Consider the following 25,710-nt stretch of genomic DNA (forward strand, 5'->3'; position numbering starts at 1 on the left):
ACTGCCTGCTTAATAGTGTGTTAGTCCACCTACTAAAGTGCAACAGTGATCGGCATGGTATTGATTTCCATACATATGTGGCACCAAATTAGGGATGGGCTACGATCGCTCGACACTTGGATGGGTGACCAACTAGCCGCCAAGTGCTGTTGCCATTTTTTTGGGGTGCACTCAGCCTCGTGATGCCAATTGAGGAGCTACTCGACCGAATAGTAGCAGCTCCAGTCAAAGAAAATCACCGTAACGACCGGGAGAGCGGTGTGCTGACCACACGCCCCTCCTATCCGAATTCTCAGCCGAGGATGATACGGCGGTCGGATGGTCCCGATGGGCCACTTGTGGCATGAAGACGGAGCGCTTATGATCGCTCGAGAAACGCGCAACGCGAAGGCAATTTCTTGAGAATGTCTCGGGTACGATCGAGAAGTTGACAGTGCTGCACTCTGAGAAATTGCGCAAACCTTTAGTACACGAAGCACTAAGCCGCAGCGATCGCACTCGTCGTACGTACGTGCATAGAAAACTTTGAAATTCTATGATTGATATCAACTGTACTACCATTATTAATGTGTACTGAAGTATTAGTATGTCTTATAAGACAAAAATCATAGAATTATTGTTTAAAACAAAGCACAGAATTTGCATCAAACAGAAGCTTTATTCTAACAAAATAAATTACCTTGTACATTCTGCATGTATGCTTGCATGCAAGCAAGCAAGCAAGCTTAAACGTAAAAAAGAAATGCTATAGCCTTTTATATACAGAAGCTGCGTACATGCGTTTACTTACTGAATAAAGAAAGGAAATAAGTTGTTTAGCAGAAGGCATTTTTACATCCCATTGCTGCACTGCCATCGATTTTTGTTTAGAAATATGACTTTATTAACCAATTGGCCTATTAGTCTGCTTCTTTGTTTGTTTGTTATTAGTCCTGTTTTCGAAAATATTCTTTCACTGGGAAGAGACGTTTCAGGTATTGCAAGATATTTTTTGCCACAACAGCTAGACCTGGCTAGCTGTTTTCATTTTTTTTCTTCCCAGTAGTGTAAAGTATTATCCGTGCGTTGTAGGTATGGTTCTTCCAAATATCGTTGTACCTCCAGGTCTATACTATCACAACGACTTTTCATTAGATACCTCTTCATCGAAAGAAGCCCACAAGGAACTACTGACGTTTTGTATGAAATGGTACTCGTGGCTAGCGTCGTTAGCAGATGAATGAGTAGATCGTACGGTCTCCACCACATTTGTGCACTCTGCAGTTAGGTTTGCAACGGCATGCTTTGAATGAATAGGATTCGTAAATGGTAACGTTTTGAATCTTGGGTCGAGAACTGTGGCAACGGCATGTACTTTGTTTCTATTAGTCCTAGCCGAGCTATTAGTTGTGTAGATGTTGCTGTAGCCCACTTCCCATTGCATACGGTTAAGATTAGCTGTCTGATTATTGGAATAGCTTTCAAAAGAGAGGTACAATTTTCAGTTGAGATTTCACTTGTTACCACTTCAAATGGCTCCAGTACACATAAACATTAGCTCAAAATTCGCCAATCGTCAGCTGTGAGGTTCTCTACACTTGAAGACAAAGATGATAAAAAGGCTGCAATGCATTACTTTTGCTCCAGTAGACATTGTAGCATATAAAACATACTGTTCCATTGGGTTTCAGTTTCCTGAATCAATTTTTTCATTAGATCCTGGATCTCATGGAGTTTTTCATTAGCATTGCAACTTGTTGCCACTGTAAGGTGCACGGCTGCAGTCATGTTACTGGTGTTGTCAGTTGTGATGCTTATAATTTTTTTTTCAATTTCCATTTTGAAATCAAGTTATCTAACACCTCTCTAACATTTAGCGCTGTATGCTTTTTCGGGAAATGGAATGTCCCGAGAGCTAAAGTATTCAGGCACCAATTAGTGCTAAAGAAATGGCCAGTTACAATATCGGTCGTTAAAGAAACACAAGTAGAGTCTTCCACGGCCAAGTTTACAGCCGCTTTCTGTTTATGGTAATCATCCTCAATCATGAGGCACAACTTTTTTTCGATTTGGTATCGAGTATTGTGGGTCCAACAGTAAAACAAAACGTCAAAAACCAGTGTCCTCGACGATTGAAAGCGGTTGAAAATCGTCTGTTATCATGGCCACTAGTGTTTCACCTACCGTTGTTGCCGTTTACTTCCCTCTATGAAGAGAAACGTAAGATTTAGATCATTGCTCCTGCAAGGGAATATGTTATGCTCGACAACTAGTCCAATAAAATTACATATTGTATCGTGCAAAAGCTAGGTTGCATGTTATCCAAACACGATTAAAAACTCAAATGTTTTTTAAGCGTGGCGGATCGCTTCGGACACTATCCAATGTTTTGCACGGAATTCACCTTTTGTACCATACGTACCTGGATGTTTTGTCTGCCTCGCACTATTGGAAGAATGAGCCTCTGTATTCACGGATGTCACTGTTTTATTGCTCAATAAATTGTTCAGTTTAAGATGTCTAATCATGCGCGTTGTATTTATCAACATTACGGAGATGTGTACAACAAATGTTGCGAGTAGTAACGTTACTCCATCCTCCGTTAAGTATTGCCAGCACCATGATGTTCGTTTTCGAGTGTCCCTATTGATTTGAATAACAACTTTATTTGAATGAAACCTGAAACATACTAGTTACGAGCACAGCGAGCGTGTTTGTCTAGCGGTGGCATTCAATTCATAAAACAGCGGTGTCGCAGCCGACTGGTGCGCAGCGGCGCACGCCGCCCAGCCATTTCTTGTGAGTTTCTCGAGAATTGCTTGAGAAGTAGAGGCCCGAGGAATTCTCGGTGCGCTGAGTCACCGCGCCTCACCATCCCATCACTGCACCAAATGTCTATGCACAGCTTACAAAATTTCCAAAAATTATAGCCAGACACGAATAAGGTGCCTGATAGCATCCGAGATGTATTCCACTGGTTCAGATCAGGCGAATTTGGTAGTCAAGTCGTAAACTCAAGTTCAATATCATGCTCAACAAACCACTGTAGCACAGATAAATCAATCCTTGAGATGGGCAGTTATTCTGCTGGAAGATGCCATCAGAGCACACCAGCTGGCCCGCTGAAATATTATGTTTGGACGATGACATGATCCAGCTGCAAACCCGTGAAGAATATCAGCAGTTACTACGCCAGGAAAGTCTACAAAATCACATTTGCATAGCTGCTTACAGCAACAGTGTACACACCATCAACCAGAATTGTTGGTTCCAAGATGCTCGTTCACAGTTGCCAGGCCATAACAAGCTGTTCTTTGTCACTTATGTTAGTGGACTTCCCATCTGCAGACCATATCACCACTAGAATGCTGCTACACTTATACTCTGTCCTTAATGCATCACCATCTCATTTATTAAAATGGGATCAAATACTAATTTGTTAATATTGAAGCCAAATTAAATAAATGCTAACTAGTGTAATTTGTCATAAATGACACCCCATCACTACGAAATAGAAACCTCGCAAACTAACATTCAAGTCATTCCACCTTGTGCTACAATATGCTAGTATGTTTTCTCGGGTTAATGTTTTTCCCGACTCTCTCTCTCTCCCCCCCCCCCCCCCCCCCCCCCCCAAATCATGTCCGTATCAGTGCCCATAACTGTAGTATTTAACTGCTCACTGATGCACATTCAAACATGTCTGCCATAGAAAACATATTGTGAAAAGGCTGCAATTCTCAGTGGCCTTATCTTGTGTTCATATTACGTTCAGATCTCATTTTCATTTGATAGTTACAACATAATGAAAAAAACTGTTGAAAAGGTATGAAATGGACTCCAAAGTATGAAGCACAACACCTACCATGCAAAAAAATTTTTTACAAACTTCAAATGTATCCTCACAGTGTAACAGGTTTACTGAATATCTATCAACTTAGTGGCAGTAGTTGAGTCATGATGATCTGTCATTTCTTTTGGATCGTGGTACTACTTTTATTTACTTAGAGTTCTTATGACATCCAGTTGTCATTTGCCATGTGTCTGCCCTTATGTTTGGCATTTTCACATGCAATTACAGTACCAATGTTTCAATAACCACAGTACAGCTGAAATTTGAAGGTCAGTAATTAACCGTGAGCACGCGTTCTACAGAAATGTGAACACTTCAACACAATGTATTACTTTGCATTTACAACACTGTCACAGTTTTCAGTACAGATACTGGTTTAAGGCAACTTTCTAAAACAGGAATTTTGTGTAATCTTTACACAGTTGCAACCTACCTGACTACTCTTTTGAAGCAGTCACCGCTCTCTAGAAGTTTTATCCCTATCCATCCCCCTACTTACGTTTCTAACCTTCAGCATTCTCATATAACACCACATATCAAAAGCTCTGATTCTAGTAGTTGCTCCAAAGTGTGGGAAGCTGACAACTCCAGGAGAGCTTGCGATAACCCCACAACCCTCCCTATCACATCTGAATGATGCCACTGACAGAGGATGAAATGGCAGCCAGTCAGTACTGAAAGTTGCCTCAGTGCCAGTCCACGTGGCTAATACTGTTTGTCATTACATTTCACTTCCACATGACTCAACTTAAAATATTTTCAGAAATGTATTCCTAATACTTAAATTTATATTTCACGTTAACACGTTTCTCTTTACCTGAAAGGCTTCTACCACTATTCCTAGTCTGCATTCTCTCTCTCCTTTATGTTTGTTGCCATCAGCTGTACTGAGCCCATCACTCTTTCCTGTTCACTTGTTCATGGACTGCAGGAAATACCACTACTAGTTATCCTCGTTGAGAGCCTGAATGCCAATAATTTTACCTGCATGGTCCTTTTGTGAGATATACGTGAGAGCATGTTATATATTGGTCAAATCTTTAGTCAACATTATTATACTGGTGAAATGAAACAAAGAAAAATCCAGGATGGAATGCAACAATATTATGGAAAGGAAAGTTGCCACACGCCATATAGCGGAGACGCTGAGTTGGATAGGCCAATAAAAAGAGTCACTAATACAGTTTTTTGTTGTGTCTATCTGCAACTCAGTATCTCCAATATATGGTGAGTAGCAACTTTCCTTTTGATATTATTATTATTATTATTATTATTATACTGGTGAGTTTTTTATGAATCTACAATTATGGATATGTCTTTCTTCAACATATTTTCTAATCTAATATAATCTTGTAGTCAAGTGCTGCCTCATGCTTGAATTCATCTCTCTGGAACAAAAACTGATCTTCCTTAGATAATACACATATTTTGCAACCGTAACTTAATACAAGAAATGTATTCGCAACAGCGAATATGATCAGACTCCAGCTGCGCAATGTATTGGTGACGAAAATTAGTACCATATTGAGACTCAAAACCTGGATTTCCTGCTTTACACAAGTGGTCATCTTAACTGCCTCAGCCAACTGAGCATGTCTCCAGGACAAACTCCTGTGTGTCACCGTGTTCTGTGTCTCGTACTCACACAATTGCTATTCGTACAGGGAGAGAGGACAGTGCAGAGTACATTATAAAAACACAGGCACTGCAGTATAGTATTTCATGCCATGACAATAAACGTGTCTTCCTGTGCAGGAATCACAGCAATTTTGCAAAGTAGAGAACATAGACACTGGGGAATCTAGGGAAGCTTGGGTTGGCCATAAAGCTGTGCTCTTATGGTCGAGGCAGTTAAGATTATTGCTTGCGTAAATTGAGACACACATCACTGTCACCAATACATTGTGCAGCTGGAGTCTTATCATATTCACAATTGTGAATGCATTTCTTGTATTTCATGAAACTGTTGATCACAACAGCATCACATGTCTGAAGGATATTGCAGTCATTTTCCTGTTTTGTCATTCATCGTAATACTGTTTCCCTCCTACTTTTTACTTTTTATCCCCTGTCCATTTGTTAAGTACTTTAAGTTACAAATTTACATCATAATACACTATTATAAATAATCTTTTAACTACTTCTGAACATTATTTTATCATTACAGCAGCACACAGTTTCATTTTTCCAGGTTCTTTTTACAGATTTTTCACAGTACTCTGACAAAAAAAGTAAGCTTTGTTACTACACTATTTCAATGATAATAGTTCTGATTAAAAGGTCCACATACAAAAGTGTAAAAACTGGTTCTGTGACAATGATTTCAAGATATAAGGCTCATTTTTATAACCTATTGATACCATCTAATGTACTCTTTGCACAGTTACTGGACATTCATTTAATTTACTCTCCTTCGACCTTGCCATAAAATGTCATAAGATTTTTTGTCATTTCTACCTCTTTCAGTTGTGGAAGAAGAGAATATGATCAGAGGTTACTAACGTTGCACTTTGTTTTTATAAAAGCATCAAACAACAGAGCCACCATATGGCCAAGTGCGTTAATTCGTTGCTCCCGGGAGGCAAGCCTGCCGAAGATCAAATCTGCCTCAAGGACAACAATGAGCGCCGCTGAGCCAACCAGATTGGAGGTGGTTTTTAGGATTTTTTTCACATCCAACTAGTTGAATACCAGTCTGATACCCACATCCCACCCATATACACCCCACACAAACATTCACAAACTGATCTACCACTTGCACATGATGTTTCCTATCGATGAAGTACACAAATTCAGTCCTGGGGGAACTGGTGGGATCACAAAGGGCATCTGTTCACAAACCATCACTAACACTTCTCAGAACCCATGTAACTATGGCAACCCCATTATTACCATCCATTCACAGACTACATGTCCCATCTACCTCCATTTCCTTTGTGAAAACTGTATATTCCACTCCTGTTTGTTCCCCGATCCATTTGTTAATTTCACTGTCCATCCCGCATCTAGCCAATACCCATTGAGCAAACTTTAGTTTGTGAATAATTAGAATAAATCTATCATGTTCCTGTTATTGTTTGCTCTAAAATCACCTTTTCTGATCTTTCTTAAATAATTGCCCTTTTTGACTATGTCTTTGTAATCACTTTCAAAGATAGCAAATGTTTCTTTATATAGTACACCTTCCTGTTCTTAAATAATAATCATAATTGTCATGTTTCTTTGTAACTCTGCATCTATTTTTTTTCTGCTCTTCCTAATCTATGACCTTTTGTTATTCTGAAGTGGCTCGCGACTGCCACATCATGAACAACTGATAAAATATGGCCAAGTCTCATTGGTTCTTGCTAGGCCCATGCACCTCATAGTGTATAGATTTATTTTAAAAATCAGACTGTGTCTACAACTTAAACACAATATTTATGTTTGGTCCCTGATGGGCTGGTACACTCTACATTCTTTTTCTTAGCATGTTATGCAGTAGAAAAATTTTTGTTTGTAGCTCCCCATGAAAGGGATGTCGTATGCTATTTATTATTGAATATGCAAGTCCATAATATACAATTGAAAGGTTTTATTATGTGACTGCTTGGATTTTTAAGCAATTTTTCTTGTGGTGGTGCCATTAAATTGTACTATACATCTAGCTTTTGAGAAATTATTTGTTCAACTTCTTTGCCATCAATACTTATGGGTTCCATGTAGACATGGTGATTTCTGGACCATATAAGCTACTTTGCTCGTGCTGACCAACAATTTATTCTTGTGCAGCCAAATCAGATCCCTGTCACCTGCATCATTAACACTGTACCACAGAAGCAGAGCTGATTTAGATTTGAAGAGCAAATCTGTGTCACCTGCTAATAATGCAGGTACATATTTGGAAAGCCATTGGTAAAAATTAGGGAAAAGGGAGGGCCCAGTACTCAGCCCTGTAAGACCCAACAGCTTATCAGAGCTTTGCCAGAATAATTTTTGTCAGATTCTGGACTTGTGACATCAATTGCTTACAGCTGATAACATATGATTGTAACCAATAATTTGCAGTATCTCTAATTTCAGAATCAACAGTGAGTGATTAACGGGTTTGAAAGCCATATCTAGACCAATGAGAAGCCCATAATAAAAATTTAAAAAAATTAGATTAAGAAATTGGCCAGTGGAACTTAAATTGCGACATTAACTGTTTTGTATGTCCTATATTCAAACAGGTGTTTGGTCAGTGATTACCTTTCATTGAGAAATTCTCTTACTCATTTGTAAAGAACTTTTTCAGTTCTTAACATATATCTGAAAGTATGGAAATGCAACATTAATTATTTACATCAAGAATGTTCCCCTTCTCGGTGTCCAGAAATATCAGTGAGGCCTTAAATACTTCTGGGAAATACCCTCTTCTTATTGAACCAAACAGATGTGACCATATCTACAAAAATATTCTTTTATACCTTGAGCTTCAAGAGTGAATTGATTTTGTGACTATGCAATTTTTAACTCTTATTTGGATATTGAGCCAGGAAAATTGACCTATAATGATGAGAAAGATAATTGTTCTTAAAAATCTGTTACATATTTAATATTGAGCTGCCACCCAGCAGAATGCACCAGGTGGTTGATTACCCACATGAATGGAATAACTAAACAATTGGCCAGACAGAACAGAGTATACAAATGATGCCGTGCTAGATCTGTTGAAACTGTCTTAAACTGCAGAAACTGCATTGTATATATTCTGGACTGACTTAACTCTCTTAGATGTGTTACACCAGAACAGTAGATACTGAATTTTATGTTTAAGTTAAATGAATTTTATTGAAAGAAAAATAGGTCAGAAGGCACATATATGTTTCCACAAGATATTAGTTTCAGCGATTCCCGGTTTTTCTTTGACCTCTTATGAGGATTTGAGGGACTGTGTGAACTTTTATTTCCACTGGAATGCAGTATAAATTTATTTTTAATTAATGAATATTACATGAAGAGGGGGGAGGGAGAGGGAGAATGAATTAGTCAGACTTTGCATTAATTACACATTCAGAATGGCTGAACTTCTATCATAGTCAGTGGTTAAAGTACACAATTTGACTGAGAATTAGGCTACCAATAGAACTGTACTGATTCTGCTATAAAAATCAGATGTTCATGCTAGGCCATTGTTATGGATGTTCACCACGACCACATTATCAGAACTGATGAAATTAAACCCAACCCTTCAAGCTTAAACAACCAGAGCTGCTGCAGTGATTCCTGGCAGCAGATTGTCAGCAACCTTTTCTTAGAACTTCACTCCCTGTTATGCATTTTTTCCCCCCCATTTTCATCAGATGGAGGTATTTAGGTGGGTCCCACTTTATTTTGGTTGCTTACAGAACAAAAGGGCTTTACTCATATTACTCGAGTTTACGTCTCCCCCCACCACCAAAGAATTTCATGACCGCACAATCTATAATACCAATATTTTTAACCATCTGCAGCATTCGTGTTCTTCACTTCTTGATTAACAAAGATTTATTTCACACAGTCTTAAAAATGTGATATGAAAAAATGTTACGTTTTTACCTGTGAATTTACTTAGAAAAAGGACGTACTGTGAATTGAAACCATGTCAGCCATTTAAAGACTTCACTTTGGTCCACTTGACTGTGTTCCCTAGTTCAGGCAGACAGCGCTTTTCACAAAGCCACGTGCTTTCATACCTATTTCCAAGCTCAGGTTTGAAGTGCAGCCATGGTTGTCACCTAGCACAATCACTTTTCTATTAACAGTGTGCCATTCTCAAATAATGTTATAACAACTATTCTAAAACAGTTTTACAATCTTGTGATGTATTAGCTTGTATATTATGCTGATAAGTTGGACATGTATTAAAGCACTCTAAATGGATAATAAAAAATCTGCTTTACAACAACAGATCGCAATCTTCTCCCAGGACATTGTCAATTTTTGAAAATATTGTTCTCTGTATTGTACAATAAATACTCATTCTTTGATTCTTTTTCCCCATTTTTGCATTAAAATATCCACTGTCAACATACAGTGCGATCAACTGTCGTCTTAATTTCTGCATCTCTTTGTGGAGCTCTTTTACCTCTTCATCAGCACACTGGTGCATGGATTTGAATTATTTCAGTGGGTTATCATCGATTTATTTTTGTTACAAGTAATATTGTTTCGTATTCTTTTAATCTACATGTGATATATACTGGATTATTAATGTATTTTGTATGTGGCTAACATTACATGAAACTGATTCATGGCAGTCTAGTGCTTTGCTGCAATCAGAATCAACCCCACATGAAACTTTTACTCTTAAACAATGGAATTTCACTAGCTGATGACAGACATTGTAACCTGCTATTTGTAACTTACTGCAACAATATACATGGAAGGAGACTGACATTTGCATACAGGTAACCAAAAAGTGCAAAGTAAGTTAATGTATCTAAAAACAAAGATGATATGACTTATCCAACGAAAGCGTTGGCAGGTCGATAGACACACAAACACAAAATTCAAGCTTTCGCAACCAACGGTTGCTTTGTCAGGAAAGAGGGAAGGAGAGGGAATTCACTCTCCTTCCCTCTTTCCTAACGAAGCAACTGTTGGTTACAAAAGCTTGAATTTTGTGTGTGTGTTGGTGTGTGTGTCTATCGACCTGCAAGCGCTTTCGTTGGGTAAGTCACATCACCTTTGTTTTTAGATATATTTTTCCAACATGGAATGTTTCCCTCTATTATATTCAAAGTAAGTAAATGGTTAGATATTACCATGGATGTCAAACCTGAGCATGTGACTGTGGCAACAATGCAATAACACTTGTAAAGGCATTTTACAGATATGTTACACCAGGCCATAAAATATTTAGACTTATTAAAACAGTGTAATTAATTTATTTAATAAAACACATCTTTCTTTAAAACTGTTATTTGCAACAATTTATATTTATGTGCAGGGCCAAAAGTGACCTCTTTCCCAGAATTTTTAAAATTGTGTTTCTTGTGATAGAGGAGTTTAATATGTTGCAACATTACTCTTGGATCTACAAAGTCTTTCACACCTGCAACAGAAGAAAAAACAGAATGAGTATTGGGAACCAGGTAGTTACTGCAATTTGATGCTGCTCATTTCTGCTTTACATGTGTTCTTACCTCCAGAGGCATACACCATTAAGTAGGATTAGTCGCAGATGTTAAAACTCTCACCTGTAAAACAGAATATATGTGAAATATTCAATATAACAAAATACATTTAACATGTTGAATCCACTTGCATGGGAGAGAAAACAAGTCAAATGGTATGAAAGGAAGGGAGTAAACCAGGGATAAAGCCTATCCCTGATATAAACTTCTGCACTGAGCTCACGATAACGAAAACCAAAGAGAAACTTGGAAAAGTAATTAAAGTTCATGAAGAAGTGTTTGCCAATGACACTAATTCTATAAGAGACAGTAAAGGGTGTGAAAGACCAGTTTCTAACAAAGAGATAGAGGGGCTGGCCAGTACTTACCTCAGCTCAGTACAGCCGATAGAAACACAAAAAACAACCGAAAATTTAAGCTCCTAGCTTTCGGAATAAATGTTCCTTCATCAGGGAGGAGAGAGGGGAAAGAAAGGGAAGAAGGGAAAGTGGATTTAGTTACTCACAACCCAGGTTATGAAGCAACAGGGAAAGGAAAACAGGGAAGGTAGCAAGGATGGAGGCATGGTTGTCAGAGGGAAGCCAAATAAGAATGTAGTCAAATTAAAAATCAGAAAATAAAACAATGATGTAAATAAAATAGAAAGAAACATTCCACACGGGAAAAATATATTAAAAACAAAGATTCCATGACTTACCAAACGGGAAAGTGCCGGTAGATAGGCACAATAAAAAAAACACAAACACACACACAAAATTTCGAGCTTTCGCAACCGGCGGTTGCTTCGTCAGGAAAGAGGAAAGCCGAGAGAAAAATGAAAGGATGTGGGTTTTAAGGGAGAGGGTAAGGAGTCATTCCAATCCCGGGAGCAGAAAGACTTACCTTAAGGGGAAAAAAGGATAGGTATACACCTGCGCGCGCACAAACACACACACACACACACACACACACACACACACACACACACACACACACCGTGTGCGTGCATGCGCGAGTGTATACCTACCCTTTTCCCCCCCTAAGGTAAGTCTTTCCACTCCCGAGATTGGAATGACTCCTTACCCTCTCCCTTAAAACCCACATCCTTTCATCTTTCCCTCACCTTCCCTCTTTCCTGACGAAGCAACTGCCGGTTGCGAAAGCTCGAAATTTTGTGTGTGTGTCTGTGCTTTTTTTATTGTGACTATCTACAAGCGCTTTCCCGCTTGGTAAGTCATGGAATCTTTGTTTTTAATAGAAAATAAAACAAGTTGTAGATGATAGGTAGCCATATGACTGAGGGGGCTGAAAGAATAGTAGATATAAAAGGCTGGTTAAGCAATTCTCCAAAGGGCAAATTTATTGATGTTGAATGCAAGTTTAAGTGTTAGGAAGTTTGGCAGGTAAAACTTTTGGAGGGAGACCAATATTTTATTACAGAAAACAGGCTTGACTGAAGTACACAGTTTCAAACGCCTGTAATTGCAGTAGCTATGCAGAGATTAAGAGATTTGCAAAGGACAGACTAGTTTGAAGAAATGCATCAAACTAGTCTTGAGACTAAAGAGTACACCTGTACCAATGTGTTGTGTGTACCCAGGGCTTCATTTGTAAAAAAAAGAGAGAGAGAGAGAGAGAGAGAGAGAGAGAGAGAGAGAGAGAGAGAGAGAGAGAGAGAGAGAGACATGTCTAGAACTGTGACCTTTCAGGAAGTGTGTTTCAATTTAGATGTCTTGAAACATTATTTAAACTTGTTTCGTCAGAAGTACTGGCACGGTGTACAGTCACAAATTGAGCACCAAAAGTCTTTGACAATAGAGCTTTTGGGTAACAAAACAATCTGCCAGGGCAATTGCCACACTTTGTAGGCAACTTGGAAAGCTCTTATCCAAAAAATCTTATTTTACTTTAGCACAAAACTGTGTTCTTTAAGCACCCCAATGTGTTATTGTGATCATACTGTCCACACACACACACACACACACACACAGCAGTTAACTCTTTGGGTACTGCCTGCCACTGAGAATGACATACAATGGGAACATGGCAACAAGTCTTGTGCGCATTGTGACTTGCTATAGAACAGAACAGCATGTGCTGTTTTAAAAATATTTTTCTGTATTCCAACTATGACTAACTTGGTGAGTTTGACAGAAGCAAATATATTTAATCATCTAAACTCCTCAGTGTACTAGTACTTCTGGAATATTATTGGTCAAATTCTACATATATGTGTACATGCTATCAGTAAGTTTTGAATAATAAGTAATATTGCTACTGTGTACTACACATTTCGTTTTATTCGGTATAAACTGCACCAATGACAGATTCTTTTTATCAGTTTCATTCTTAGAATGGAGATGTAACACCTGCATCCATTTCTGACAATTTTCCACTTTGGCACCCATGCTGCTTGTAAAAAATAAAATAAAATTGGTATTCATAAATAGTGAATACTGGAACAGAAGGCAGACAAACATAGTAGCAAGGCCATACTTTCTGGACCATTGGCAGTCATGAGGCAGAAGGATGCGAGGGGAAAGACACCCCACCCTCCTCCACTTACAGGGATTCTTCTGGGGTGTCTACTATACCCAACTAGGCATATATTTTTCTTCAGCTGCAGACCCTTGGGAACTTAAGTGCAAACCAGCCTTCACCATATCCACTGCCTATCATCCCAACACATCATCAAAAGTAACTTTTTTCAAAATTACACATGTACTGATGTACTTAGTTGCCCTCCCATTTTGCTCAGTGGTGGGTGTCCAGAATGAATTCAAATATCTTGAGGCATCATAAAACTTCCAATTTCGAAGAAAGGCACTTATCTCCCAAGGCCTGCTGCCACATAGGATCTGACTCAATTGTTGATCTGCATAGTTGTGAAAAACATTTGGTGACAGCAATTTCACGAAGATGCTATCTTCCAAACTTTTACCACGCACTATGAAAGGGGTCTAGTTTGTCATCGACCTTTTGCAAATGGGAGCTTAGAAACAATCCACCATGGGTGCATTTTGCAGCTGCAATCCTTCAACAATCCAATGTAAAGCAAGCACACTGGCCACCAGGAGTGCAGAGAGGTTTCATTACTTTCCATTCAGATCTTTTAGATGACTAGGTCATTATGCAAATTAAAAGTCTCATGGTTCTATATTCAGAGGGATAATCAGTAATTTTGTCAAAAATTAATACCTTTTCACATTAATCTGTAAAGCATTTTCCTTTGCATCCTGTGCTGCAATTCTCCTCTGCGAATCATAGTGTGAATGACCTTGAACACTGCTCTCTCTGGGTACTTCTGTAAATTGAGAACAAGAACCTGTGTAATGGAATTGGAACTGCTGAAGCGGAGAAAGAAACACGCCGTTTTAAATCATTTAGAAACAAATTTGTCTGATGCCTTAAACATACCTGCCTGAGAAAATCCTGAACAATTGTGTGTTCTGAAACTTGTGAACCAATTGCAAATCTCTTCTTCAGTTGCTTCTCAATTCGCCCCAACATCTCATAATCCTCTTCAGTGGTGAAACCTTCAGCACCTGCAAAAAACAACTCTCTTTCTGATGTTGGCATTCAGTACACACAAATGTGAAATTGTATTCAGGTTATACAAACCTGCCAAACTTCCTGACATTGCTGCATCCAGTGTTGATACTTGAAAAAGCCTTAATGCTTCATCAACATGTGCTTCTGTTGCAAATGGCTGTAACTGCATTTTTGCTAGAGACTCAGAAATTCTTATAACTGCCTCAAGCTGCCTGCAACATTATATTATCAAAATTATTCTAATATCTGTGGGCTCAATTCAAATCATTTTCAGACTGAGGATCATACAACACAAACTGTACAGGGACCCTTAAAATGTATGTGATAAATTTAACAAATTACATTTTAAACCACATTTCAAGGACACACAGAGCTAAGCACACCATAAATAATCTCTTAGGAATAGGCAGGCAGAGAGAGAGAGAGAGAGAGAGAGAGAGAGAGAGAGAGATAAATACACTTACATTCACATGTAGACAATTTGGCGAATTAATATTTACCAAGACACTGTCAATGTAGTGAATGATTTCCTGATGATCAAAAGTGAAGCAAGGTGTCTATATTAAATTACAGTACTGATTTATTTTACCTTACAGTAATAGGAATGGACAGTCTCTTCTCTGTTTCAATCTCATGTTCACGAGTTCCACTTCGCATCAGTACGTAACGATTTCTTAATTTCTCACCAGCAGCTTCTGAAAGACGAGGTCCACAGTGCCTGCCAACAGAAAAGCAGGCAGATTTTACACAGAATTCTGCAGGTGTGGACAATATCTTTAGAAATTTGAGTTGTTCAGGACTTGTGCCAAATGACATTTTTCATTTGTCTTGATGTAAACCAGCTAAAAGATCAACTATTTTGACCCAGGCACACACGACCGCCAACTCCAGCATCTCAGCCCAAGATGCTCGAGATGGTGGTTTGTTGTGCCTGTGCGTGTGTGTTTGTAGTGATGAAGACTGTGGCCACAAGCTATATATGACGGCCTTTTGATCATACCTGTCAGCAACTTGATGCATCTTTCTTCAAGTAAGTAGCGATTATCTTTTCCTACATTGTTTATATTCCTACCTGGAGTTTCCATTGTTTGAAACTGTTTCGACCCCTTTTTCAATTTCATAGTTACACACAATTCTGTTTTTAGAACATAATGCAAAGGGAGAATGGCAGTGCATTGAATATATCAAACAAATATACACAACGATGTAGCAATACAGTTTATTGTAGAACCAATGAACTAATCTGCAATATGTAAATTTATAAATACAAAAGAGGGATGTTTTACATTGTTTCTACAAAGACATTACTTAATAACCAAAGTACGACACCATTCAGATCCATTGCTTTCTAAACGGTTTTGTTTTTACAAGTACATACAGAAAAGTTCAATGATTCTGTATCTGAGAAAAACTAATCTGTAACATAGTAAAGGGAAGATAAGCTGCCACTAATGTAAAGGTCATCACAGATATGATATCTCTGGTTTATGTGTTTCACAACTTGAATGCCAGTTTTCTAGGCTCAATTTTACAAACATTTCCTTAGACTGTATCATTAAAACATCATGAACATAGCCAGTTGTCTCCAATTTCTTTATCACTTGCCAAAAGGACTGAAGCACTATCTTTGAGAACTGACAGGCATTGGATACTCTGGTGTAAGCCATGATCTGCAACTCTTTGCACCCTGTAACCCCAACTGCAGCTTATATGATGTCTTTAACATAATATGAATTCTTGAAACTTAGCACTGAGTGCACTTTGCAGCCGTTCTTCATCCATTTCCTTCATTTACCAAATGGATGTGTATTTCACAATATGGTTGAACTTCCACTGATGAAAACACTTTCCTATTCTGTACCTGCTTTCATCTGGTAAAAGATGCTGAAGCAAGAAATGTGTCATGCTTTACAATTTCAAATCTACTTTCACACAGCATTTTGTATTTGTACATAAAGTGTTTGTTCTCCAATAGCCATAGACCTTCCACTAACGTTCAATTTACAGTCAAACGAACAGGTAGTCTGCTTATATTAGTTTGTATTTCAGTATTCCCTTAAAAGTATAAAAATTGATTAATGCAACTGTTCTGAAATACGCTGAACAATTTCAACCAAACTTTGTGCATATATGACTCAGTATCCGAGGGAAAAAAAATTTTGCTTGAAATGTTGACTGTGGCTTTTGGTGAATCTACTATGACTAAGTCAAGAGTTTATGAGTGGTTTAAATGTTTCAAAGAGAGTCAAGAAGATGCTGAAGATGACAACCAACCTGGATGCCTTAGCACATCAATTACTGACGACTATGTGGAAGAAGTAAGGAAAATGGTTCTGGAAAATAACCAGATCATCATCAGAGGAGTTGCTGATGATGTCAACATAACCTTCGGTTCACACTAAGCAATTTTTTTCAGATGGTTTGGGCATGTTAACGAGTAGCAGAAAAGCTTATTCTGAAATTGTCGAATTTCGACCAAAAATGATGTTGCACAGACATCGCTCAGAAATTGGTGGAATGAAGTCAACAACAATCCAGAACTTCTGAAGAAGGTTAAACAGGTGATGAAACATGGTTACACTGGCATAATGTTGAAACCAAGGCCCAACTGTCCCAATGGCAACTGCCTGAAAAGTCAAGACTGAAAAAAATTTGACACTTTCGATCACATGTGAAGGTTGTTCTCAATGTTTTCTTCGATTACAATACAATAGTGCATCATGAGTTCCTGCCTTATGGACATATGGTCAATAAGGAATACTACCTGCGAGTTATGTGCTACTTGCACGAAGCAATCTGAAGAAAAGACCAGAATTGGGGCAAAACCACTCATTGGAAATAGCATCACCAGGATAATGCTCCTCTCACACCTCGGTGATTCTAGGTTATGTTAGGTTAACATCTTTCTATTCCCAAAGCTTGAGAGAGCCAGGTGTCATTTAGCCACTATTGATGAGATAAAAACAGAATCACTGAAGGAATTGTACACCATAAAACAAGCGATTTCCCGAAGTGCTTCTGAGAATGGAAAGGGCACAGCTAAAAGTGTATTATATCTGACGGTGATTGCATTTTAGGGGACAAAGTCCGTGTTAATGAATAAAGATTCTTTAAGAAAAACAAATATTCCCATATCTTTTTGATCACACCTCGTATAGCAAAGTTAGAGAAATCTTTGGAGAAGAGAAAAGCATTAGTGTGAATACCAAGCTTCATACTCTGTGCCAGTATTAAACAAATAAGCCATAGCTGAGAGATGAGAGGAATAAACAGAAGGGCTACACAAGGGAAATGAACTTTTAAAACAGTTCAGTAGGAGCTGATTAAGCAAATGAAGCAAGGATGGGATAAATGACACTGCAAGAAGAATAGGACAGAGAACTGACAGACCTAAATCAAAACATGACCCCTCGAGTAGATGACAATCCCTCGGAATTGAGTTTCTTGGGTAAGCCAAAAATTAAAAGTATTTCACTTGATATGCAAGATACATGCCACAGGGGAGATATCCTCAGACTTCAAGAAGACTGTAAAAAAAAGTATAATTGTTATTTGATTCTGATTTTCTTTAAAATGTATATTTAGTGTAGGCACAAATCAATCCAATTATTGTTCAAACCCGACTAAATTCCATTTTGTTGCTGCAACTGTAGTCTTAGATCAGCTGACTGCAAATATTTAAACAGTTTTGTTTAAAACCATGTGTACATAAGTCATGCCTAACTGAAAATTCTACTATAGTAAGTAATGAGAAAACATTTAGGGCTAATAGATTTGATAACAATGTCACCACTCACCTGAAAGACAAACTTACAAACATTATAATAACGTATTTTGATTTCACTTGAATTAGGTTAACAGATAATTACCGCTGAAGTTCAAACATACCCAGATTTTCCATTTCAAATTTAGCCACTGTGCTTGTTATATTCCAACTTTAATCACCATACTTTTACTGTTCTATGTAGGCCAAATGCGCCCTTCACTAAGAAATTAAACTATTAATTAAGAATTTGCTAATATCTGCACAATGGTTATAAACAAGTGTGTAACATGTAAAAGTATGCAGTAACCTATAATTATGCCCACAGTTCCGTGATAGTCTGGTATCAGATTTCAACCATGTAAAACGTGCTTGAGATAGTCCGTATTTTAACACTGTATAGAAATAGAGTTCTGTGTGTGAATCAACATGTTAACTTTGATAAAGTAGATGATTTTGTACAAACTTCTTTTAATGATTCTATTTGGGGCTATGAGATACTATGAACGAGTATTGTAACTTTTACTACAGAGATACTTATTCATTTCTGTGCCTTTACCAAATACTAGAGCATGTGCACCTTTTCTATACAACATTGCCGCAGTGTTCAAAAGGGGCTGACTTCATGGTGAGAGTAGCATGTTAATGGAACATCCACATATAGTAAGTGATGGTACCTTCTTGCATGAAATGTTTGATGTTAAACTTTATCTGCTCACTGTAATGTTATTAGTGATAAGAAATGTGGAAGAAATCCACATTACTTGAAATCTTGAGTAGTGTATTTCATTGGCCCAATTCATGGAATTCTATTTGCAGCTGTTCTACAAGACATTGTACATTGGTGGTAAGCACTGTTGGAAGCTGACATGTGTGAATGTTACAGAACTACCAGTTTTACTGGCCATGGCTGCAAAATACCTTATTCTTCACAGCAGAATGGAAGCATTGGTAGAGGCCTACCTCAGGGCAAATCATCTGTGTTCTGGAGATACTGATCCTATAATTAATCTTAGAACATAGGTTGAAGAAACTTATATCTATGTTTATAGCATTAATAGATTTAGAACTTCTGACAATACCAATTGACTAGACTCTTAAAAATTCTGAAGATAGCAGGGGAAAAATATAGGTGCAGATGTTTATTTACAACTTATATACAAAACAAACTGCTGTTTTATGAGTACAAGAACATGTAAGAGGCGCAGTAGTTGAGTTGACGAGTGATAGATAGGTTTGTATTCATTCCAAAATTTTATCAATCTGTACACTGAAAAAGCAGCAAAACTTTTGAAGTAATCTGATGACACGGAAATTCTCTCATAGACAGTAAAGCACTTGGAAGCTGGGTCAGTTTAAATCTCTCAAGTGACACAGGCCTCAGTTTGGGGCACCAAGCTGATAAGCGCACCAGAGATATCGCAATTTTAATATTTTTATAAAAGACATATCACACTTATTGAGGGGGGGGGGGGGGGGGCACTTTGAGCACCAAATTCAGGAGTTGTCAGGGGGCTCCCAAATGAACAATTTGTTTATAGTGAGTATCACTATCAGTAGTGAAAACTGTCACGGGTAAAAATAGTACTAGGAAAAAGTGAAAAAGGAGCAGAGGGCCAAATAAAAAGTCATTTCTGTGAAAAAACGTTATTGTGCCAGTCATGCTCAAAAGAGAAGATGAATGGATTGGACAAGGTCTTAATAATAAAAATATCAACAAAGTGAAGCAAGAGTAATGGAATTAAATCGAACGAGATCAAGCGATGCTGTGTGAATTAAGAGTAAGAAATGATACACAAAAAGATGCCACTATAGAAAGCTAGTTATTTTCTAAGGATGATGTACATCACTCAATGACCACATTTATGCTGACATGAGGTTAACAACTGGCAACAGAGGGCAGCAAGCAGATTAGAGGATTTAGCAGCCCTAATTGTGGATAGGGTGGGAGTGAGTAGGATAGTAATAATGGCAATTGCCAGATAGGTGACTCCACATTTTGCTGTTGAATAATCTGTACAGGTGCATGATCAGTTAGTGAATGATGAAACTGAAGTATTTTTGACAACAATGATGAGAAAAAAGTCTTTTTAGTTAACTTATCTGTGAAGCCATTGCCATAATTTATGTCAGTAAGCAGATATTACTTTGTGAATGGTGAATATCAATACTTACAGGCGACAGTAATTGATAAATTTCTTCATAAGTGCCAAAGGTATTTCTCCATCTGTGTTGTCCTCAGATGTTTGACCTGCGTTCATGTGCACATTCATTATGTGCTTAGCAACAGTCTGCAAATAAAATGTGTTATAATCACTAATATTAGAGAAATATTCCTAAAAAATTGTTTTAATCTGCAATAAAAACATATAGCCGTCTAACTACAGACCTGATCTCTTGCTTCATTGTGCTCATCTTTCACAATGAAGATCATATCGAATCTTGACAGAATAGTAGGCATGAAATCTATATTTTCTTCCCCTTTGGTTTCATCCCATCTCCCAAAAATGGAGTTCGCAGCTGCAAGTACCGAACACCTAGAATTTAATGTGGTGGTAATTCCAGCCTGAAACAATTCCATTAAACCTTTCAAATGAAATAAACTTCTAATGTGTATGAACATTACACATGTTCTCAGTTATAATTGCTCATCAGCAGCTACCTTTGCAATAGAGATGGTTTGCTGTTCCATGGCCTCGTGAATTGCCACACGATCATCTTCTCTCATTTTGTCAAATTCATCGATACAAACAACACCACCATCAGCGAGGACCATAGCACCTCCTTCCATGACAAAGTTTCTCTAGAAATTGTAAAGAAAATACAGATATACTGAATGGCAACAAGATCACTCCAACCTACAATTTAAGTTTTTCTACTCACCTATTCAATACGACTTATGTTTTAAGAACAGAAACATGATAAATAGATTATAGACAAATTGTAGACAGCATTAGTTCATTGCTTAGTTGGGTTCAGAGACCACATCCCGAGAGAATGAAAGGTATTTGATTGGGGGGGGGGGGGGGGGGGCAGGAAGGGGGGTGACAGAGAGGAAGCAGAAGTATCTACATGTATACTCTGCAACACACTTAGTAGCCTGTGGTGAAGGGTGCTTCTTGATCCACCGTTTCCACTCTTTCCTGTTCACAAATGATGCACAGGAAAAACAGTTATCATTAAACCACTAAATGAGCTCTCATATCTTTGGTTTTTACTGTTGTTATAACGTTGTGAGTTGCATGCATGAGACAGTACACTAAAAACCCTGTATTAAAGAACCTGCTTTTTAAGAAATTCCTGCCTGAAATGGATTTCCATCGGCCACGGTGAAATTGCCAGTGTTACTGGAATTTGGTTTTAAAGAACCTCACTTCAAGAAAAAAGTCAGCTTTTAAGAAAGAAATGTTAAACAGTTTGTAGACTAATGTAGGTTATAGTTGTTCGTCAATAATTTCAAGTACAGATTTTTGCATGTAGATCACATATTATGACATCACAGAAAACGTCACTATTAAGTCCTATCAAACAAACTGACTGCATCGTGTTGTTTATCAAAGTGCTGATTTCTAGGGAAGGTGGAGTGGAGGTGGATGGAGATTATAAAATTTGTTGCTATTTTGTTTGTATTTGTACACTGAAAAATAAGTGGACATTCCTGAATCACATGGCCATCTGTATAACACAGAAATTGCTTCTGAAGGTGAGCAAGTTCTTTCACATAATCTATAATGAATAGTACAGGTATTTCATCAGTTGCTTTCCCTCTGTTGCCGAATTACAGTTGATTTTCTACTGTGTGATCAATTATTTCAATAACTGCCATTTCAACATGTCTCAAGTGTCACATCCTATTTATTTCTACCTGTACACCGTGGTAGCTGGAACATGCCACTAAAATCAAATGAATTTGTGGTCTTAAAAGGGAATGTTCCAATAAGTCATATCAAAACTTACACTGATATTTTTTTACATAGGAAGAAGACAACGAACAAAATGCACTGTCAAAATTTTAACTGCTAAGAGGCACTTAAAGTATTTTTAAAAAGGCTGAAAACTGCCAAATTCATAGTGTGCCAGGCAGAAATGTACACCCTTACTGGCACTGTAGTAACTGCACATGCATAACTAGGCACACATACAGCCAAGGTTGGTGGTACATTTTTAAATAGGAAACGTGACACAACCAGATAGTAATTTGTAAAGGTTGTTTCAGGTTATCTTTCATTGATAGTTTCTCTGACACTACAGTATGTAGTTACTATTATCTCGAATTAGCCATTCAAGTAACATCTATTTCCAATTATCGGTTGCTTTTTACAGTACTGGTTAAGTACTGACATTACAGATAAAGTTGAATTAATATTGATTGTGCTTTCGTAAGGAATGCCTGCTAATAGTACCGTTTTTCTTCTTCTAGTTTTACAGTAGTGTGGAATCCAATTAACGCTCTCAATTAAGCAATGATGAAATATGAAGAATGTGGTTTACAGTCGAAATCACCTACTACTCCAGCAGACGTACAAATGAGTCATTTCTTGACATTCATTTGAATGATATAGACATTTTGTTTGAAACTGTGGATACGTTAGAAGAAATAGGTAATAACTGTGATGATTCGAAGAATTGTGGTTTGGATGATATCAGTTCTGAAGAAGAATACCTATCAAGCTTTTTTTAAAAAAAAATTACTTCCACAGCTTTCAGCGACAAAGAAAAGGCAGTGAAATATTGGTTAAACATTGGAGGGAAAACTTAAGTTACACAGTGTGCAAAGGAGTTTTTGTTTCATAAAATCGGAGCGTGAACTGACCTGTACAAATGGAAAATGAATTACATGAAGAAAGAAATATGCGCCAAATGGAAAACCAAAACCATCTGAACGAAAAACTGTCCGCAAGATTTACAACCGCTCGTGAGAGGCTATACACTGTTACCAATGGAAATCTACAAGACTGGGCCCTCCGAATTTTATCTGACATGAACACTGCTATTTCCAGGCTTCGTTGACCTGGCTAAGCAGGTTCAAGAAATTGTGCAGAATAGGACGTCACAAATTACCAAGTTTATGTCACGTAAACGTGTGGAGCAGCTGCCAGTGATAGATAATGGCATAGAGAAATTCATAGGTGACGTAAAAATGAAACTTGCTGTTATCTCCGCAACTACTCTTTATAACACTGATCAGTCCAGTTTCATGATAGAACTGTGTGCACACCGCACATTATCATTTTGGGGTGCAAAAAAGTTGAAGTCAGCTCCCCATCAGTGAATACAGTAACACATCCATATATGAAAATTCCAGTAAAAAGTACGATTGGTTTACTGTTTCCACAACTGTATATCTAAGAACCACAAGGCAAATTAGGACCAAAATTAACTTACAGTGTGTGTTCAAAAACCAACAGGGATGAGCATCAAAATCATATCAGTAATTAATAGACCAACGTGCGCTGGAAGCTAGGCGCTTTGTGAAACAATGTTTATTCTCCTCAAGAATATAAATTTGCCCCCCCCCCCCCTTTTCCCTCGTAGATTCGGGCCCCATGGAAATGTGTGAATCTGGCAGCTTGGGTTGCATCCAGCTGCTTGCTGTGGCTGCCTACACAGCCAACAGCCACATTTCTGTAGTCAGAAACGCGAAAAAGTACTACTCATATGCCATTCAACTGCGCATGCGCATGAGCCCGCTTGTAACTGCTAAAATGAATCTAATGTAAACAGTTGTGACGTCACGCTCATCAGAGGCAATTTGTTGTTATGAAGCATCTTCCTAAAGCCTTTGACAGATTTTGCTGTTGGCAAACACTTCTACGAGCACTGTGTTTTGTTGTAGTATATGGCACATTTCCTTGCAATTTATGTTTTTTTTCTTGTTTTTTTTTTTTATTTTTTTTCTTCTCTCATTCACACTTTATTGTTGCAGTATTATTCTGCAGTAGAGGAATACAGTAATATCCTTTGTTAGAGTATTGAGTCTTACCAGTCAAAATTACAAAAATTTAACTGAAAACTAAAACAACGAAAAATTCCTCGGAATTTTAAAAAATTCCCATGTTTTTCCCGGATCTCCCAGTTGTCCTGGGTCGTGTACACCCTGCCAGCTCAAAGTCGACACTAATTTGCACTTGCTCTGTGCAGGCGCATGTAGCGTCAAATAAGTGACTGTATCTCAGTCTGTAAAGTGAGTGAGTGTATCTCAGTCTGTAAAGTGAGTGAGTGTATCTCAGCCAGTATTGCTTCAATGAACATTACCCTTTATCAATGTTCACCGGAGAATGTGCAAATGTTCACATTAAAGGTCTTCAAAATCCATGATTGTCAAGCAGGAAAATGTTCTGAAATTGAACAATTTGATATGGTATCTTCAGTGTTCAATATTTAACTATCAGAACTGAAACAAAATATTTGACTGCACTCACTGAGGAAGGATCCCTGATTACAGATGCTGTGAGCCCAGCAGCAGAGGACCCTTTTCCTGATGTGTAAACAGCAATAGGAGAGACACGTTCCACAAACTTCAGCAACTGAGATTTAGCAGTACCAGGATCACCCAACAATAGTATATTGATATCTCCACGCCGGGTCAAACCATCAGGCATCCGCTTTCTTGAACCTGTTGAGAAGAAAGGTAATTTTTTGCAAGAATACGAAAAATCAGTTGAAACTATATTTTCAAAAATCAAAGAGGAAGAGAAGTTACATAAATAGGCCAACTTGAGATGCATGAAATGTTATTTAATCCTTCACTGCTAACCACTAAACATTTACATCTGTATCTATCACGTGAAGCTTCTGTACACCCTTCACTAACTGGTTTGAAGCTTTTGCCTATAATTACTTCTTACTTTCCAAATTATTTTTGGAACTATCACATATGGGAAACATGATCTGATGAAAAATTTCTTAGTCACTGTCTATTACACGTTTCACAAAAACAAAGTACCACAGTATAATCTGAAATGAATGTTTCCAACAATTTATAATTATCTTCATCCATCAAAATGCTATACACCAGAACTGTAACTTTCTTTGAAACTTTGCAGAGTGCACAGATTTTGCTGTTATTTATGCTCATCAGCATACTTTAAAAGGCACAGGCACGCACGCACACAAAAGGTCTGCAACTTTGCTTCCGCCGTTTTTTTCTCGAAGTCTGGGGCTTTATTGCGCCAAACATACAAAAAAAAAAATTATGATTCACAGTATTGCCCATCGCTGGCCACTATGTTCTCCCATCTTTTGGATAGCATACGAATCCCGTGGCGGAAGAACTGGGAGTCTTTTGTGGAGATCCATGGATCGAATCAATTTTGCACTTGTTCATATGATTGGAAGTGCTGGCCAGGCAGACTGTACGCCACTTATCGAAGAAGTTGGTAGTCAGAGAAAGCAATGTATGGAGAACATGGGGGGGGGGGGGGGGGGGGTTGGGCCTCCCCTTT

At 38.0% G+C, this 25,710-nt stretch overlaps 1 protein-coding gene across 2 annotated transcripts in view; it reads right to left on the reverse strand.

Moving 5' to 3' along the window:
- Nucleotides 1–10,740: 10,740 nt before the first annotated feature.
- LOC126356254 (DNA replication licensing factor mcm5) overlaps nt 10,741–25,710 on the reverse strand; it is a 79,968-nt gene continuing 64,998 nt past the window's right edge. For both annotated transcript variants that reach the window (XM_050007091.1, XM_050007101.1), the window contains exons 8-17: nt 24,688–24,881; nt 20,928–21,068; nt 20,655–20,831; nt 20,441–20,556; nt 15,092–15,220; nt 14,572–14,714; nt 14,368–14,495; nt 14,149–14,254; nt 10,981–11,034; nt 10,741–10,889 (exon numbers count right to left, since the gene is read on the reverse strand). In XM_050007091.1, the coding sequence (XP_049863048.1) occupies nt 14,153–14,254; nt 14,368–14,495; nt 14,572–14,714; nt 15,092–15,220; nt 20,441–20,556; nt 20,655–20,831; nt 20,928–21,068; nt 24,688–24,881 (1,130 nt within the window). In that variant the 3' untranslated portion in view covers nt 10,741–10,889; nt 10,981–11,034; nt 14,149–14,152. The remainder of the gene's footprint in view (nt 10,890–10,980; nt 11,035–14,148; nt 14,255–14,367; nt 14,496–14,571; nt 14,715–15,091; nt 15,221–20,440; nt 20,557–20,654; nt 20,832–20,927; nt 21,069–24,687; nt 24,882–25,710) is intronic.

This window comes from Schistocerca gregaria, chromosome 1 (genome assembly GCF_023897955.1).
Source record: "Schistocerca gregaria isolate iqSchGreg1 chromosome 1, iqSchGreg1.2, whole genome shotgun sequence".
Classification (NCBI taxonomy): domain Eukaryota; kingdom Metazoa; phylum Arthropoda; class Insecta; order Orthoptera; family Acrididae; genus Schistocerca; species Schistocerca gregaria.